Raw genomic sequence first — 19,075 nt, forward strand, 5'->3', positions numbered from 1 at the left:
TCCAGTTTCCTGCCTGCAACCTGCAGAAGAGGAAGCTGAGTGTTACCGAGTATGAGAACTAAAGGGGGACGACGTGCTTCAGGCCAGAATTAAGATGTGCTCAAAACACACGGGCAACAAAAACAATTGCAAAGAAAGTGAACGTTTGGGTTTTAGTCCAAAACTGTCTGGGAAGAAACAACCCGTCTGTTTAAAGAAAAGACGTTTGTCAGTAGAGCCTGTGCTTCTCTGTGAGATTCTATGGGGGGGTGGGGGTGGGGGGAGAGAGACCTGGGGACTGTCCCTGGTTGTAGGTACCTCTTTTTGCAGTCCTACTCATCTGTCAAGACGTGGTCTGCTTTTTAAATACAGTTGGTTACCTGAAAACATTTCCCCTGCAGTGCCCAGGATTTCTAAATCTGTTTCCTGGGCATGTTGATATATGAGGGAGGTGGATGTGGTTAACCGAGTGGCTATAATGAACTATAGCCTCACTTTGGGAAGGCTGGGTGACCAGTTGGCTGCTTTGATCTAGCAGGCTTGTGTTCCTTTAACTGCCCAATAAAATTTTGTGTGATGTTTTCAAAGAAGAGATTAAATGGAGATGTGTGTGTTTAAGGCTGCAGAACGCACACTCTGTTTGTGTGGCTACCTGACGAGCCAAGTGGGGAGATGCAGGGCATGCAGGGCTCATGCAGTCAGAAGATACTGGAGAAGTGAGTAAGTCCATCTTTCTCCTGAGATAAAAAAGAGATGAATAAAATTATTCTCTGTTTGGACTCATTAGCACATTAAAGAAGAGCCTCCGAAGTCAGATATTACAATCCCCTCCTTAGGGGTAAAGAAATCGAGATCAAAGGGTGCCTAGGTGGCTCAGTTAAGCGTCCGACTTCAGCTCAGGTCATGATCTCACGGTTTGTGGATTTGAGCCCCACGTCGGGCTCTGACAGCTCAGAGCCTGGAGCCTGCTTCAGATGCTGTGTCTCCCTCTCTGTTCCTGCCCTTCCCCTGCTTGTGCTCTCTTTCTCAAAAATAAATAAACATTTAAAAAGAAATTGAGACCCAAAGAAATTTAGATTCCCTACACACCTGTTTAGAAAATACCTGCTCGCCAGGTGCCATGTTGGAATTGCTGATGACACTAATGAAATGATGGCCAACATCGAGTAGCTCCCCCTGTGGAAGCCTTGTTGAAGGCTCCATAGAAGGCATATGTGGAGGCAACAGTAAGCCTTGTGGAAGGCTCGTAATGGATAGGGCAGCGTGCTGAGCTTTCCCCATCACCGTCCCCCTCAAATGGACTTGCCTGTTTGAGGTACAGAGAAATAGGTGTGTGCTTCTGGGGCAGCCAATTATTTATTAATCCTCTGGCTTGATTGCTCCCTGCTGCTTCTTCAAGCACAGAAAAGAACAAACTCTGTACCAGAAACATTAGGAAATTTGGGGATGTTGCCAAATTAAGGATCATAGAAGTGCCCATGTGAGGCAGCATAGTGGGAAAATAGGCCATTTTCCATCTCAGTGCAGGTCTGTCTGAAAATACGGGATGAGATGGGCAGGGTTGTGCAATAGTGGGGTGGGATGGGAAATGGCATGCATATACAGATGAAGGAGGAAGTAGAATGGCTCAAACGTGATTTCCCAGCTCAAGTTAACGTAGTCATCCATTTACTTGTCGAAAGGAAATTCACTTATAAAAAGTCATCCAGTGAACCAATCAAGTTGCTTCTAATTTACCCAGAGACAATACAGTTTCCAAAGTTCCTAGTACAGTGCCTTCCTCCTCTCTTTCCTCAGATGGAAGAGTTATTTGAAAAATTGTATTTGCGAAAACATTGCGAACTTATTATAAAGTGTGAATAAGTAGACTGAGCAATGGCTCCTCTCCCTCCTGTTCACCTTGCTCTTTAAAAAATGCACACTGTGTATACGTCCCCAGAATGAATGAGAATACAAACATTTGCTAATAAGTAAAAAAGAGCTTTGAGGGACTTGAACTTGGCCTCACAGATGGCATTTTTTTTTAATGCAGGGGTTAACGATAATTAAAATGCCGTTTGAAAATAAATTTAAATAATCCTTGTCCCACCTTATAAAAATAATGAAAAAGACTTCACGTCTGGGCATAGTTACCAAATGTTATCCTCATTTACTTAATGCCTTAAAGGTGTTCTGTACTGTTACGGCCATCTCAAATAATACAAAGTGTTGTTTTCCAATTCTTGATAAGTATAGGGTTTGTTTCATATAATGAAATGGTTTCTGCCCTTCCTCTTGGACCTTGATGATTTAATGGTATACAAATGCTTACTAGATGCTACTCTGGACAGAGGAGTGGAAGGTAAGAGAATTTTCAGTACAAAGTGTTAACATTCAACCTCCTTTCTCTAACCATTCAGGTTTTAGCAGGCAGGAAGACATGTACTTATTGAGCATCTGCCTGCTCTGTTTGGGTCTTACATAGGCACTTTTCTTCTTTCCTTGAGCTCTCTAATTTCTGACTGAAAAAAAAATTTTTTTAAGTTGGCTAATTGCTTTAGTTGGCACAATATGTAAGCTTTAGAAAATCAAATAGTACTGTCCCCTCAACTCCCACCTTAGTGTAACTTTAAAAATGAAACCAGGAACATGCAAAGAGAAGTGATAGGTTGCCATCAATAGAAAGAAGAACAAATACGTTGGTATTTCAACTTCTAAGAATGGAAGCAAAAACCTCATGCTTTGCATAAAGCGGTTCTGCGCAGCCCCATCTCCCATTAAGATGTCTGGCGCCACCTTGTGGCCGACAGAGAGAATGCCCACTTCCCAGAAGAGGAAAAGCAGCTTCTTTGAGTAAAGAGGTAGCTTGAAGAGGCTCTACAGGGGCAGGCCCACGTTTTGTGGGGCTTGAAGCTTAAGCAGTTTGGAGAGACCCTCTTGGTACCTCTTTGTACCACTCCCTCCAAATTAGAAATGAAGAATTACTAGGACCCCTAGCAATGAGGTGGTTCCTGAAGCGTTAACTTACACTATTAATGTCACTGTGAGTTAGTCTCGGAGCTCAGGTTCCAGGTGTGAAAGCAGGGCTGGCAGTCGTGGGGGAACTGACTCTCCCATCAGCCCAGCAGCTGCTGGAGGTTTGGTGGAATTGGAGGGAGCACATCACGCCTGCTACTTGGTGACTTCTTCAGGCTCAAGTGGGGGAGGTTGCCTCTGGGTAAATTGCAGGTGCATTTTGTTCAAGACCCCCATCCCAATTCTTGCTTTGGCCTTTGCTCTTGCTCCTCTTCCTCTGAAAGACGTCTGCCTCTCTCCAGTCACCCCTTTAAAATTGTACACACCCTTTAGTTTAAAGGATGAGTGCTCACGCTCGCTCCTCTGGAAGGCCTTCTCCAAAGGAGCCTACTCCAAATTCTCATGCGTGTTCCTTTGCGGTATTACAGAGCAGGTAAGAGTACACGTTGTGGTGTGTGCTAACCTCAGTTTTATTTATTCATCCATTCATGTGACAAATGTCTCTTGGGTGTGTAGTGTGACCTGTCACTGATCTAAGCTGGAGACACGTCGACAAGCAAAACAAAGGTTGGTACTCACCACATCGGCATCCGGGAACAGTGCTTCTCAAGCCAGCAGGGGAAAAGGACCAGTTTTTAGAATTTCCAACATATGGTGGACTGATAATTTTGTAAAATGCAAGAAAAATTAGGTTACTAGGAAAATAATGACCAAAGATACCAAAACATAAGCCCGATTTTTAATTAGCGATTTTATGGGCATGAAATGACATTTCAACATATACAATTGGAATAAATGTAATAAGAAAAAGAATTACAAAAACTAAATATTCATTGAAAATGCATACAAAGGCAAATAATATAGAAGTTCATTATTAATACTGGTAACTTTTTGCCATCCAGTAATTTTAACCAAACAAAAAAGGTTCTAAGTGAACTGGTGATTCCCTGTATTAAATGCCTGTAAGTACACTTTAAACAAACACCACATTCATCAATACTTCACGTTTAGTGTAGAAAGAGTTTGCTTCTTGCTAACTAATGAATTTAATCTAGGTTGGATACCACACTGCTACTTGCAGGAGATGATGTATGTAAACTATTTCTGTGTTTTGTTTCAATTACACTGAAGAGAAGCCAGTCTGATAGAGGTATGTTGACAGCACTAGAAAGGAGATTTTGAAACCCATTTCCACAAACTTGGCATATTAATTTTTTTAACTTCCATCTAAAATCAAGTATTTAAAAAAATTTTAATGTTTATTTTTGAGAGGGGAGGGGTGGAGGGGCAGAGAGAGAGGGAGACACTGAATCCAAGGCAGACTCCAGGCTCCAAGCTGTCAGCACAGAGCCCAGTACGGGGCTCGAACTCACGGACCGCGAGATCATGACCTGAGCCGAAGTCGGACGCTCAACCGACTGAGCCACCCAGGCGCCCCTAAAATTAAGCAAGTATTAATAACCTAAAACAAAGCAAGTACGGCTGCATTTTAAAATTCCATCTTCCATCCATTGGTTGCCAGTTCCCACAACTTTCCCTATAAAGTTATAATTATATTTAAATCTTTTAATCAATGAATTCTAGATTTTTTTGTATACTCTTGGGTTACAGTTGAAAAACCTTGAATATCATACATTTTAGCATGGTCCTACTTCGTGATTCTGACTTGTGCATAGCTTGTGGCAGTAAGATGAGCCTACACTGACACACACTCGGATGTAGTGATAATGACAAATTGCAGTAGAAATCTCTATATACTTATTCTGGGTTTTTATCCTCCTCTTATTTTGGACTGGTGACCAACAGTTAGCACTGGTGTGTTGAACACATACTGCATGGACGGTTCTAGGGGGCACCTGCTCTTCCACAATTGGTCCTCAATTTTCTCATCTACAAAGTGGGAATGATAAATATTTTTGACCCATAGGGGTGTAACACAAATTGAGATAATACAGGAAAGTGCTCTCCCCCTGTTTCATGAGTGTTGGTCTTTCCTGGTCCTGTGGAGGGAGCAGCTTCCACTTCTTTGTGCAGGGCATTCATTAGACCCCCAGGAGCCAGAGGAAGTGTGCCTGGAGTTAGTGTGCTGGGGTGGGATTGGTGGCTAGTGCCCTTGACTTGAGGGAGAGACATTGAGATGCTGCAGGTGTGATAGTGACACGTGGCCTGGGGGCTCTCAAGCGGGCAGAGGAGGGCACCAGGGATAATGAGAGTGATCGCTGCGTTCAGTCTATAGGATCCTTCTCTGTGCGGCTCCATCCAGATTAAAGACTGAATCAAGGGTAGTATTTGCATTCTTTAAAAATAACAGAGTTGGAGACACAGACTGGGGGTGGAAAGTAACAGTCTGCCTCGGTTTCTCTCCCAGTCTGTGCCAGTAGACAAGCCCTTTACTGTCTACTGGCGTGGCGAGCCGCACCCCTCTGCATTCCGCATCTGTTGCCCTGACCGGCCACGGGGAACGTACCTGTGTGGGCTCCATCACCAGTGATCATAAACATGTCGTCACAGATGTCCTTTCGGTTGTCACTTTAGAGCACTTCTCTTTTCCTGACCAAACAGCTTTCATCTATGTGACTCCCTGCCCCACACCCTCCAGGAGCACAAGAGAGATGGAGCAAAACTAGCCCTAAGGGAGGTGTGGGCACCCAGGGGCTCACAGCAGCTTGGAGGCCCCAGGCTAAGCATTTTGAACCAGTGGTTCTTAAGCTGGAGTCTGCAAATATGTGCCCAGGGATCTGAGTTTTCTCAGAATTAAAAAAAAAAAAAAAAATTGTCCTTTCCTTTTTGATGGTAGTCTAAAAAAATATAAGCATGTTTTGAGTCACTTTATAAACAGCAGTCACTGAATAGCTGAAGATCCTCCCTGGATTCCAGTGACTGTATTGGGGTCCTTGCCTAATGAACAAACAACCAAGCTGATACAGTATCTAAGTGATGCCTTCGTGCCAGGTGAAAGCAGCATGCTCGATGAAGAGGTTTCCTTGTTGCTTGAAAAATAATAGTGAACATTTGAGTAACACTATGTAGCAGGTATAGTTCAAGTGCCTAGTTAGTAATTCAAGCAATCCTTCGAGCAGCCCAGTACTGCCATCATCCCCAGTTTACTTATGAGGATAATGAGGCACAGAAACGCTAAGCAACTTACCCAAAGTCCCACAGCCAGACAGGACCAGTACTTGAATTGGAACCCAGGGAGGCTGGCTTTTGAACCTGCTCTGACCCACCGTGTAGACTTCTAAATAGACAAAGTGGCTCACTCCCTCACCTGCTGCAATTTGTAGGGAATACTTGTGCTTTGGTGAAAAACTGCATTGTCTAGAATTCAGGAGAAAACCCCTGTGGGCGATGTGATTCTGATTTTAGGGAAGCTGTTTGACAACTTTGTTAATTATAGATAAGTGACAGCAAAGTAGTGATTGTCTAGAGACATGCAAATCCTGTTCTGTCTTGCAGTGTTCAGTGGACTTCTCTCCCACCCTCAGTTTTGCCCCATTTGTGCATTCATTTCAATATTTCTAATCTATAAATGCTTCTCTTATTCAGGTATTTTTTAACTTGTTATAAGGTCTGCCTACTTCCCTCCTAGTTGGTCAGTGAGTAAAATAAAATCCTTCATTTTTTTTTTTTTAATTTTTTTTCAACGTTTATTGATTTTTGGGACAGAGAGAGACAGAGCATGAACGGGGTAGGGACAGAGAGAGAGGGAGACACAGAATCGGAAACAGGCTCCAGGCTCTGAGCCATCAGCCCAGAGCCTGACGCGGGGCTCGAACTCACGGACCATGAGATCGTGACCTGGCTGAAGTCGGACACTCAACCGACTGCGCCACCCAGGCGCCCCAAAATCCTTCATTTTTATGTCTGCATGAGAAGAATGATTTTACCCACTTGGAAAATTATTTTATGACAAAGGAATTTCTCGACCTAAAGCTTCTCACTGAGGCCTTCCGTCACCTTCTGCTCATGTGCCCCCAGGCCCCCAGCCCCTTAACCTGCTCTGGCCATAGCACTGTTGTTCTACGTAGCGCTGTTCTGATGCTCACATTTGCTGTTTGTGGCCTGTCTTCTCCCACTGGAAGGGGGAGCTCCATGAGGAAAGAGATCTTCGTCTGTTCTGCTCATGGATGTCTCCCAAATACCCTGATGGTGTCTTGGCATAAAGTGGATGCTCAAAAAAATTTTTTTGAAAGCAGTGAGGAGAGAATTGAATCTTTATAGGGAACAGTGGTATAAACACATCTTACTCAAAAGAGCTTACATTGGCTCGGTCATTGCCATAACCTTTTTGTGAGTGTGGGACGTCTTTCAACTAAACATCATCTGTCATCTGTAAAATTGTTAATTTGAGTGGGACAGGGGAGGAACCTATTTAATTTGTAAACTTCATTTTATCATCATATAAGAATCGTAAGCCTTGAGCTTAGATCCAGTTTTATTTATACGGAGGGGAGAATATGACAAAAATTTTAATGAAAATAATTTGTCAATATGGGGAACCTATTTTTTTCCCTTTAAAAGGAAGCATGCATCTTATTCAAATTGGACAAATGGTTTTAAATAACTAAACTCCACTGTGGGTAGATCTAGGCTGTAAATTACAAAGGAAAAGGAGGGCTGGGACAAAGGGCAGGTGGCTTTGTTCTCTGGAGAGGCTGTTGTCTCTGGTTAGCTCCAGGAGAGAGGGTGGGAAACATCTACCGTCAGGGGCAAGATTGAGGGGGGCCAACGGAAGACAAAGTGTTTACTGCTGAAAAGCCGTTCTTCCTGTAAGAGCAATGGTGCCTTCAAAAGTGGACTTTTCCTCCTAAATATAAAAAGTGCAGAATTTGATTTTGCATAAAGAATGGCATTACAATACTGGATAAAATGTGTACGTCCAAAATAAAGTCTGGGCAGGGGAATGAGAAAGAGAAGAATTTTCTAATTAGCAAAAAGTTCAGGGAATATTTTTAAAAGATTTCTAGAAATTTCATGTGTTCATTGTATTTTAGGCAGAGAGTTGTGGGGAATCAGTACAGGAGCTTAGGCTGATGAAGTATTTTAACTGAAGCAGGTCTCTGTTTGCATAATAACATATCAAACCTAGGGTGCCTGGGTGGCTCAGTCGGTTAAGCATCTGACTTTGCCTCAGGTCATGATTTCACAGTTTGTGAGTTCCAGCCAGCATTGGGCTCTGTGCTGGCAGCTTAGAGCCTGGAGCCTGTGTCTCCCTCTATCTCTCTGCACCCTCCCTCCCTTCCCCCCCCCCCCCCCCCCCACGCAAGCACTCTGTCTCTCTCTCTCAAAAATAAACATTAAAAAAAAAATTTTTTTAATGTATGAAACTTAAATCTCAAGTATCAACAGTTTCTTGAACATTTTACTTAAAGATCCACAGTATGCTCTCTGAATTACCCACATTCCTTATAATGGCAGCCAGGTAAATTGGCCTTTATTGTACCTGCATTTAAAAAAAAATTTTTTTTAATGTTTATTTATTTTTGAGAGACGCAGTGACAGAGTGAGAGCAGGGGAGGGACAGAGAGAGAGGGAGACACAGAATCCAAAGCAGGCTCCAGGCTCTGGGCTATCAGCACAACGCCCGATATGGGGCTTGAACCCACAAGCTGTGAGATCATGACCTGAGCCAAAGCTGGATGCCTGGCTGAGCCACCCAGGCGCCCCTATTGTACCTGCATTTTAAGACCTAGTACTTCATTAACGATTCTAGGCGTTAAAGAATAAAAAATTTAGAAAAAAAATCACTTGGGGGCTCCCAGGTGGCTCAGTTGGTTAAGTGTCTCACTCTTGATCTTGGCTGAGGTCATAATCTCAGGGTTCATGGTATCTAGCCCCACATCAGGCCCTGTGCTGACAGCCCAGAGCCTGCTTAGGATTCTCTCTCCCTTTCTCTCTGCCCTTCCCCCACTTGCATTCTCTATCTTGCTCTCAAAATAAGTAAATAAACATTTTAAAAAATGGTTAAAATGGTAAATTAAAAAAAAAAAAAAGGATGTTAGACAATGTCATAGTCAACTTTTGCTGCAATGGTGCCACGTAACAGGCAGCCCCAAGAGTCACTGGCTTACCACGGCATTTGTGTTCCTCGTGATGAGCTTCAGGGATGCTGCCTCAGACTGTGGGCTGTGGAACTTAGCTCCAGGCTTTGGGTGGAGTTCAGGTTGGCTCCACGTGTCTCATTTAGGGGCAGCAGCTTCACAGCAGTGACAGGAGCACAAGAGGAAAAGTGCAAACATGTGAACCTTCTTAGACCTGGAATCAGCATGGTTATCCTGTCTACTGAACATTGCATTGGCCAAATTGAATCATATGGTCAAGCCCAAATTGGAGTGGGTGGGAAAAGAGTACTCCACCCACTTGAGCACAGTGCTGCACCGTCTGGTGAATGGGGAAAGGGGTGAAAGATTGAGAACATCTATCCCCCTAAGTCATGCCCTGAGAACATGGTTCTGATACCTGGGGCTGGAATGCCATGGACCGGGATTCCAGGAAACATAAACTGCAGGGAGTCCTGTTTGGTAGAAACAATAACCCTAAAATACATTCAAATACATGAATAAGTTTCTGTTGTCCCATCTGGAACACGATGGTTCGAGTCCCTTAGTGCGGACCGCTGACCGCCTTCCTACCTGGCACGTGAGCCACAGGCCCAGCCAACCCTGCCATCCAGACCTCCAAACCCACGGCAGCCTTCTGCCCTTTGGAGCAGGTTCCTCTGAGCATGTGCTTGAAGTTTCAGAGATATTTTAAAGCTTACTGTCTGAAGCGTTTGGCCAAAAAAACACCCCAAAATTTGAGACGACTGTTAGCAATTCTTAGTGCCAGTGATGAGAAACAAGTTTGTGGCTTCCACAAATAGTCGGGAGGGTGGTTCATATTAGGAACTGGAGCCAGCAGGCTGCGTATCCCAGCAGTTGTGCTAAGCAAGACTCGTGCGTGAGATGCAGGGGGGCGGTTTTGATCCAACAACGAAATGATTTACTGTCTTACAGACTGAGCGGCCATTGTGGTGAAGATTGATTTCTGTAAAGGATATCTCCTTTAAAGAGCTGTAAATAAAATGCCTTATGGGTTTTCGGAGAACATTGCTAATCTGCGTTCTTTTACCTGGAAAGCCCCACGGTGGCTTAGGGAAATAATAAAATGTGTTTTTTCAGCTAAACATGTGAAAAGGAAGAAGTAAGTGACTACTTCTCGGGTGGCTAGGTACTTCCACGTCCATTCCCGAGTGGGAGGAAAGTAGCTTGTCAGTCTGAAAGCTGCCCCTTTAAGACAAACGCACGAAAGATGTGAGTCGACCTTACGGGAGACTGGGAGACGGCCGTGGGTGGCAGAGTGCTACCTGCCTATTTCGTTTCAAAAATTGGTACAAAGAAGTCGCCGCAGGAGGTTATTCTGGCTTCCGGGTCTCCTGGAGTTAGGCACCTCCTCACTGCTTCCTTGTTCTGGGCACCCCGGCTTCAGCGTCTCCTTGTTGCTCTCATAGCAGATGAGCCCTCTTTCTCTCTATTCTGTCCCCCACCTCACAGCTTGCCTTTGAAGCTTCTCTCGGGCCAGAAGCCAATTTCCCCCCGTCTGGTCATCCCTGGCTTCCTCATCCTGGTACTGGAATGTCGCCCCTATCCTGCCCAGACTAAAAGCCAGGACGCTTCATGTGTCCAACCATGACAGGTGGTCTGAGGTGAAGCTTTGGAGGCCAGCCCAACGAACTATTCTTTCCTAATATAACAAATGGCTCCCCCCCGCTTTAGTTGAGAGAATTTATTGTTTTTATTTTTTAATTCCAGTATAGCTAACATGCAGTGTTATATTAGTTTCAGGTGTACAATATAGGGTTTCAACAATTCCATGCATCCGTCAGTGCTCATCATAAGTGACCTCCTTCATCCCCATCACCTACTAATTTAATGAATGTTGCCAACGTAAGTGGATTATTATTAGTAGTAGAATCAGTACACATTGCCATGAAAGCTCTTAAGTGTCTGAAGATATGAAACTGCCTGGGGGAGTTGGGGAAGAATTTCTTTGAGAAGGTTTCATTATTACTGGGTCATCACAGATAAGTAGGACTTTATCAGGCTCCAGGGCTAGGGAGCAGCATTTTGGACAGAAGGAAGAACACTTACAAAGTCCACACCAGAGAGTATTTTATAAGCAGGGAAGAAATGCTTTTCCCATCTCGGCGTGTGTGGCAGTGGGTTTGATCTGCAACATGATCAACATGTCCCCAACATGTCGTGGGGAAGCCAAGGGCTCTTCGAGTGGCCTTGGTGATTCTTCAGTTCCACAAGTTTTTATCAGTTCCGGAGGCAGCGTGTCCTGTAGTTACAGTGACTGATAGACCCCAGTCCCCTACCTAAAAGCACTCATCATGGAATCCAGCATTTCACAGCAAACCAAGGACTGGCGGCTGACCCCCAACGGCGTAGATGGGACGGGTGGGAGCAGACGATAGCGTTAAGTGGGAATCGCTTGACTGGGGACTCATTCTGCAAGTGGGCGGTTCATGAATCTCTCAAGTTACTCCCAGTGCCACCCTGCTGCCCAAGGGGATGTGTGCTGTGACCACAAGGATCACCGGGCTTCCCTGTGTTTCTGAATCGCGGCCATTTACGAAAATGAATTCAGAAGGCACCTGAGTCCAAGTGGCCTGTGAGAGCGACTTTTTTGTTATAGGTTCACTGGGGGAGGAACGGTAGGAGCTGAGGCGCTCGCCCCGAGACCCCCTCCCTAGCGCCCTGAGCCGCACCTATGAGGACAGGTTCTCACCCAGCCTCCTTCCCCCAGGTATGGAGAGCGCGATCACGCTGTGGCAGTTCCTGTTGCAGTTGCTGTTAGACCAGAAGCATGAACATCTGATCTGCTGGACCTCCAGCGATGGCGAATTCAAGCTCCTCAAAGCGGAAGAAGTGGCCAAACTGTGGGGACTCCGCAAGAACAAAACAAACATGAACTACGATAAGCTGAGCAGAGCCCTTCGATACTACTACGACAAGGTAAGCCCTCGACCTTACGGGAGACCGGGAGACGGCCGTGGGTGGCAGAGCGCTACCTGCCTATTTCATTGATGAAAGCAGGTAATCACGGGCCATGAAGCAAATTAGAAAAATCAGATGGAGGCAATTAATGCAGGGGGGTGGCGGCTGGTGGAGGGGAGAGCTGTGCTCTGGGGATTTGTTTTCTGGAAGCCCTTTGGGTGTTCCTGTGGGTCAGATTGTGTTCCCTCTGCGTTTTCGCCTGCGATTGCTGCAGACCTTTGCTAACAACAGAGATTGGGGATGGGCCTCCCCATCGTTAGTTGCTTGAGTGACAGGATGAATGTTAAAATCTAGAAAGTCTGTTTATCCTGGGTCTTTTCCTGGGAATTTGGTAGCTTGGGCAAGTTCATTAACAATCTAGTGCCTCAGTGTCCTCATTTATAAAATGGTTGATCCTAGTAGTTCCATCTTGGGATTGTTACGAAGACTAAACATGTACAGCACTTAGAATGTGTGCTACCAATCTGGGGTTTGCACCTTTCGTGGGAAATTTCTCTCATTGAAAGAAAAACCGTTTTCCTTTTTAAGTCTCAGAGATGAGTCAGAGTGCTTTGTTAAGCGATAACACAGCATAGTTGCCAAAGCAGGGACAGTTGGGGTGAGTTTTACTGCATTTCTGGAAAAGCAGTTAATGCACCTGCTGGGGCAAAATTATTGCTATTTAGGGGTAATCATTTCAGGCCTGTAATTTTGGCCATTTCTGCGTGGATCTGTTGTTGCTGTATATTTAGCCCCATAGACATAAAGACTTAGAGTCCTATTAAGGGTAAGCTTTTGTTCTGGTTTTACTGTTCATATTGAAAGGTGAATTAAAAGCTGATTTAAATATTAGTTCCTGATCTATATTTAGTGCCTGCCTTTTGCCAACCTCTTTGGAATTCAAGACAGAAGGATTACACATCTCAGGAAGTGGAGGCATCATTAATTATAAAGTGTTCCTTTATATGATCGTAATTACATATGATTATGTCATTGAAATGTTAAAGGTGCTTTCCTTTAATGTAGCAATTAATTAGTTCTGGCCTAATGCAGAGTCCTTCTATGATGTGAAAGCGCTTCTTGCAAATTGCCTGGTCTGAAAGACTTGCAGAGGGTTTATTGTTTTGCATTTCCCCCCAGGTTCTAAGTTGCACAATGGGAATTGGGGCCCTCTGAAGGAAAACAGTCATCATACCTTTTGGCAGGGGGCCTGAAAGCATGGATTTGAGACTAAAAAAACGTATTGTTTTAAACTAAGGTGTCAAAGGTATGGAGTCCTGCCTCAGTATCTGTGACTCGTTCTCTCTCTTCTTGTGGCTTGGGCACTGGGGCCGAGGATCATGTGTCTTCAGCATGAAGGAAGGTCATGGGCTGGAAGTGATTCCTCAAAAGACTAGCAGAACCATTGCTATTTAGACTATACTTGATCTCCCTCGGAAGACCTTAAATGTCTAGGGAAAGTAATTTCAGGGCCTCCCGTCACCGGGTGTGTTTTGGTACCTTCTGTGTCTAAGGCACCGTGCTGCTGCCCTTGACTCATTTAAACTACAGCAGCCTCCTGAGATGGACCTGACACCTCTCCTGTTACACACGACACAGGAGGGCTTTGAGGAGAAACCTGCCCGCGCTCCTGTCCCCAGGAGACAGTAGTAGAGCCAGGGTTTGAACCCTGCTTGTCTGCCCACATTCCTGGCCAAAAGGCATATGCCCTACCCTCTGGGCCGTTTGTTTCCTTTGCCTCCTGAATGTTTGAGTTCCAGGTAGGCAGTCAGGTAGCACAAAAGTTATATTTCTGTTTATTATCAAATACTGAAGAATCCTGGCGTGCGCCGTGCCTCAGGTTGAGCCCATGGCCCTGGGTCCCAATGGCCGATGTGGTCTACTCACCCTGTTGTCCTCTTCCTCTCCCACGGGGGCTGAGCTTGAGGTTTGGCCACGTGACCTTTGAGCAGCCAGCTGGTGCTAACAGAGCAGGAGCAGCTCTTGTCCAGTGTGTCACGCAGGGTTGGCAAGATGCTTTATGTCCTTCCTTCCACATATGTGCTCAATACCTATGTGTGTACACAATACACACGTGTACACAACACATGTGTCATGGACACACTATACATGTGCGTGCACAATATACACGTGTGTATGTAATACACATGCACGGACACACTATACTTGGGTGCACATTATACACGCTTGTATGCCATGTACGTGTCTGTGTACGCAACATACATATGTATACACATGATATGCATGCACACAGCGTAATATACACACACACAGTATTTGTGTGCACACACTATACACACGTGTGTGCAATGTACATGTGTATGTACACGGCGTGCATGTGCATATATGTGATATACATGTACATGTATGCAGTATGCATTCATGCACACAATGCGTGTGCAAAATACATGCACATATGCATACACAGTATATGTGTATGCACAACTATGTGTACACCCTATATACGTGTGTGTGTGCATGCTGTATATGTGTGCATGTACACAGTAAGCATGCATGTATGCATGCATGTATACACAACACACATCCAAAGGTACACAGTACACATTTGAGTATATGCAATATACATGCATGCGTGCACAGTACACGTGTGTACACAATATACATGGGCATGTACACAATACACATGTGTGCACATGGGCATTTGAATCTTTCATGAAATGTTCTCAAGCGATGAATAAGTATGATCATTAGGCTCCTGATACAGTTTAAAATGCAAGAAAGGAGGCAAGAAAGGGGGCAGAGGATGAAGGGGAAGGGGGGAGTGGAGAGGGCCTGGAGTGGGGAGGAAAAAAAGAGGGGAGGGAGAGGAGAGGAGGAAGAGAGATGGCAACTGTCACAACAATTTTAGTAGGTTTTACATTTCACAGTGAACACTTCTTTCGACTTTGCCGGAGTTACTCTGTGACTATATCTATGTGTTGAACTAAGAAATTGCTGGTGTCTGACTATTTTTGACCCACAAAAATGGCAGGGTCACATGGTTTGGGTTCTAACCTGAGAGACAGAATTGAGGAGGGTCTTTGTGACTGTGAAGCTCCTGGCCCCATGGACACTCATAGAGGTGCCCCTCCCTCACTGCTGGCATTCCTCACAGTGACCTGGCTCTCAGAGTGACCCTGCTGCCCTTTGGTGTCTTCCTCAGCCCCCTCCTCCGTCCTTCCGTCCTGTGCATCCTTGGCTTCCTTCCTAAAACGGGTAAAACAGTAGAGCCTGCACCATGGGGCAGCCACGGGGTGGTGCTGGGGGTTAGCTGAGTTCACACATGGTCAGTTCAGAGAACAGTGCTCAAAATACATTAGGTGCTACAAAGTATTAGCCAGAGTAATGATTCAGATGATATTTTCCTTGTAACTTGAAAGCTTGAGACAGGTGCGCAGAAGAAAATTAGGACCTGTGTACCTCCTTCCCGCACGAGCACACGAGGTCTGGGGGTTAACAGCTCCTGTCGCATATGAGCTACCACGACTGCTTTGTCGTCATGCTTTTCGGTGGCTAAAGATGGATGACCACGGTTTGTTTACCCAACTGCCTGTCTTTATTTATTTGTGCTGTTCTGAAATTCAGCGACTAAGACGCTTTAATAGTTATTTATTTATTTGTCTATTTATTTATTTAATGTTTACTTTTGAGGGAGGGAGGGAGGATGACCGGGGGAAAGGCAGAGAGAGGGAGAGAGAGAATCCCAAGCAGACTCTGTGCTGTCAACATAGAGCCTGACACAGGGCTTGAACTCAGGAACCATGAGATCGTGACCTGATCTGAAATCGAGAGTCAGATGCTGAATCGACTGAGGCACCCCAAGGCGCCCCCAAGATGCTTTAATGTTTAAATGATGCTTCCTTGCCCCTCTGAATCAAAGTGCACGCCTCTCCGTGCACCCCCAGTTGGAGCCGGTCTCCATCTTCCCTGTGCTTCCTGAGCAGCCAGCAGGGGTGTTACACTCCGCTCTCCGGGCTGGAGTCCAGCAGTCCCTCTGCCTCCGAGTCTCAGTTCACCCATGGGAGAGGAAGCATCACCGTAGCGCCTTCCCTCATTGGCTAGTGTGAGGATTAAATGTGACCACGTGTATGAGGTGCTCAGCACAGCGTCAGGTACCTGTTAGGTAGACATTCGATATATGCTTGTCATGTCTCTGATCTGTGCTTATGAAATGTACTGCATTGTGTGACAGTCGCCTGGTTATAGAGCTGTGTTCCTCACAAAACCATCTTCACTGTGGTCTCCCGGCTTACCCACTTTTGTTGTCCTGGCACCTTGTATATGGTCTGGCACATAAGAGTTGCTCGGTAAATGTGAAACGAAAGAGCGATTGGATAACATAATGAAGCGGACGCTACCCAGATACAGATCACTTATGTAATGAAAGGTGACATTAAGTACACGCTCAACTCACAAACAGAGTGTTAGTGTCCTAGGGCTGTCGTAGCCACAAAGTGTGGGGTCGGGACAACAGAAGTCTATCGTCTTGCAATTGTGGAGACCAGAAGTCCGAAATCAATGTGACAGCAGGGCCGTGTTCCCTCTGAGACCCTAGGTAAATCCTTCCTTGCTTCTTCCTAACGTCTGGAAGTGGCTGTTGGTCCTTGGTGTTCTTGGCTTTTAGCTGCATCTCTCCAGTCTCTGCCTGTCTTGTCACATGATGTTATCCCCGTGTGTCTCTGTGTCCAAATTTCCCTCTTCCAAGGACACGAGTTCTACGGGATTAGGGACCACCCTGAGGACCTCCTCTTAAATACATCTGCAAAACCCTATTTCCAAGTGAGGTCACATTCACAGGTACCAGGGGTCAGGACTTCCACATTTTCGTTTCGGGGACATACTTCAATCTGTAATGTATACATGTATTTCAGACCCTACTAGGCTCTTTTAGATTTACAAAATTACAAAGGGGGAGCCTTGGAGATGATGGTTTGATGCAACACCCTCTGAAGGAAAACTGCGTCCCATGACACGCACAGTGGCTAGACCCAACAGCAGCTGTGAAGCTAGATTGTGTGCCAGGCACATCATGGCAGTGGCACTGTGCTGGGTTCCCAGGGTGGAAGCAAAGATGAAGATGAGTCTGGCCTTGGAAGGAGTCAGGGTCGTTGGGAATTCAGCACCTTCCTGCTCTGCAAGAGCCAACAGTTCTAATGGAGGACTTGGATGGGAAGAAGAGACCACCCTGGGGGCGCCTGGGGGGCTCCGTAGGTTAAGCGTCTGACTCTTGGTCTCAGCTCAGGTCTTGATCTCAGGGTCGTGAGTTCAAGCCCTGCGCTGGGCGTGAAGTGTACTTAAGGGGGGAAAACAAAGACTACCCTAATAGCTCCAATCCTGGCTTCGCAGTGCCTGTGGCGTGAGGCCCTGCATTTCTGTGGATTGCCCATCACACCTGTGTTAGGGAAGGCTGGACGGTCAGGATCTGCTACTGAGCACTGCCGAGAACCTGCTGCCCCATGTACAACGTTTGAAGAGGCTGCTGGGCAAACCCACGTAGAATCCCAGGAAAGGAGCGATGCCCAGGCTGGGATGCAGCATGTTTTGTGTCTCGGGCCTGGACTGAAGGCCCCTGGTCAGCTTGGAAACATGCAGGTCAAGGGAGGACCCTGTGTCTGAGCCCGCGAGCACAGAAAGCAGAGCTCCTTTGTGCTTGGGCAGTCCAAAATCACTCTCCCCAAACCGCGTGTTTCCTGCGGTCTCCCTGTACGTCCTAGGACATGGCTTTGTTCATTGTTGTTCTGATGGTTGGATTTTGGGGGGAGGGTTTGTTTTTTACCTTTCTTAGAGTCTTCTGAACTGAATCTTCCGGAAGGTCCTTTTACAATCCGATGCGATAGTAAGGATCTCTTTCAGAGATTTTCTTTGTTAACGAATTTAACAACTCTTTTTCACTCTTTAACATCAGACAGACTTGGTTTTTAAATCTATCATCTTGGGGTGGAGAAGCGAGGGGGGTCAAAGCCCAGAGCACGCCCATAAGTGGCCCCGTGAACTAGCCACACCCAAGGGCCCAAGCTCGAGGCACGTGAGGCACTGCCATGATTTACAGCATCTGTCCACTTCTTGAGTAGCTTCTGGGTGGTTTTCAGTCACATGTCCATCTCGTTCTTTCACCCTTTCTTTCGCCTTTTTTCTTTCAGCCTTTTTTCTTCCCTGGCTCAGCCTTTCCTTTGAAAACATACCCCCTGCCCTTGAATGGCTCCAGGGCTGGTCAGGGAGACACATCTGCCAGGCAGTTATAATAGAGCGTTAGCCTGGCTGTGACACCAGCATCTGCCAGGACAGGGGGGGGAAGTAAAGGCAGAGAGAAAGCCCCCGGAGGGCAAGACACCTGCCCCAGTGTGGAGCAAGGAGAATGGGTTTCAGGCTGAACCAAGTTGGGAAAGGATATACTGAGAAAAGGAACAGCATGTGCAAAAGCAGGGAGGCGTGAGAGAGTTTGACTTTTGGTTTCCCAGGGGAATTCCCAGGCTTTTCCAGGGAATTAAGGGGAGGAGGGGGAGGGAAGAATGAGTGGGGAATAGAGCATGGAGCGTGTAAATGCTGAAGAGTTGGAACTTCATGGCGAGGGCTGAAAGCGAGAGAGTGCCGTGGCCAGATTTGCATTTTAGAAATAAAAATCTGTGTCTCCTCTTGCTCTTCTTGGTGTTGATGCTGTCCCAGTCCGCACCTCCCCCCCCCCCCCCCCCCCCGCTGATCTTTTTGGCCAGTTACCACATACGGAGGATCTCTCTGGGCTGGCTGAGTGGGCTCTATCCCGCCTTCAGGTCGGGGTGTGCACCCCCCTCCCAGGGGGAGAAGGAGCCCAGTGGGGCTGCCGCTTGCTCACCCTTGCACACGCAGCAGCTGACTTCCGTGGAAGAAGCCCCAACCGCAGACTCCCTGAGCTGGCTGCGGGAGACCTGGAGGCTTACGCAATCCCTGTCCTTTTTCGTCCAGCAGAGCTCTTGTCCTTGTTGTTGTTGGCGGTGAGCATTCATCCCAGGGGGAGGCTGGAGGCTTTGCCAGCTCCCTTCTCATCAGGAGATTGAAATGGCGATATGATGAAAAATCCTCCTGTCTCCACAGCAACATCCCGGCTT

The 19,075-nt window shown here is 46.2% G+C and overlaps 1 protein-coding gene across 4 annotated transcripts in view; it reads left to right on the forward strand.

The window, feature by feature from the left end:
• The window catches only part of ELK3 (ETS transcription factor ELK3), a 68,985-nt gene that overhangs the window by 15,818 nt on the left and 34,092 nt on the right, over positions 1–19,075 (forward strand). For all 4 annotated transcript variants that reach the window (XM_049626113.1, XM_049626112.1, XM_049626115.1 and 1 more), the window contains exon 2: positions 11,764–11,972. In XM_049626113.1, coding sequence (XP_049482070.1) covers positions 11,766–11,972 — 207 coding nt within the window. In that variant the 5' untranslated portion in view covers positions 11,764–11,765. The remainder of the gene's footprint in view (positions 1–11,763; positions 11,973–19,075) is intronic.

The sequence above is a fragment of the Panthera uncia genome, chromosome B4, assembly GCF_023721935.1.
Source record: "Panthera uncia isolate 11264 chromosome B4, Puncia_PCG_1.0, whole genome shotgun sequence".
NCBI classification, from domain to species: Eukaryota; Metazoa; Chordata; class Mammalia; order Carnivora; family Felidae; genus Panthera; species Panthera uncia.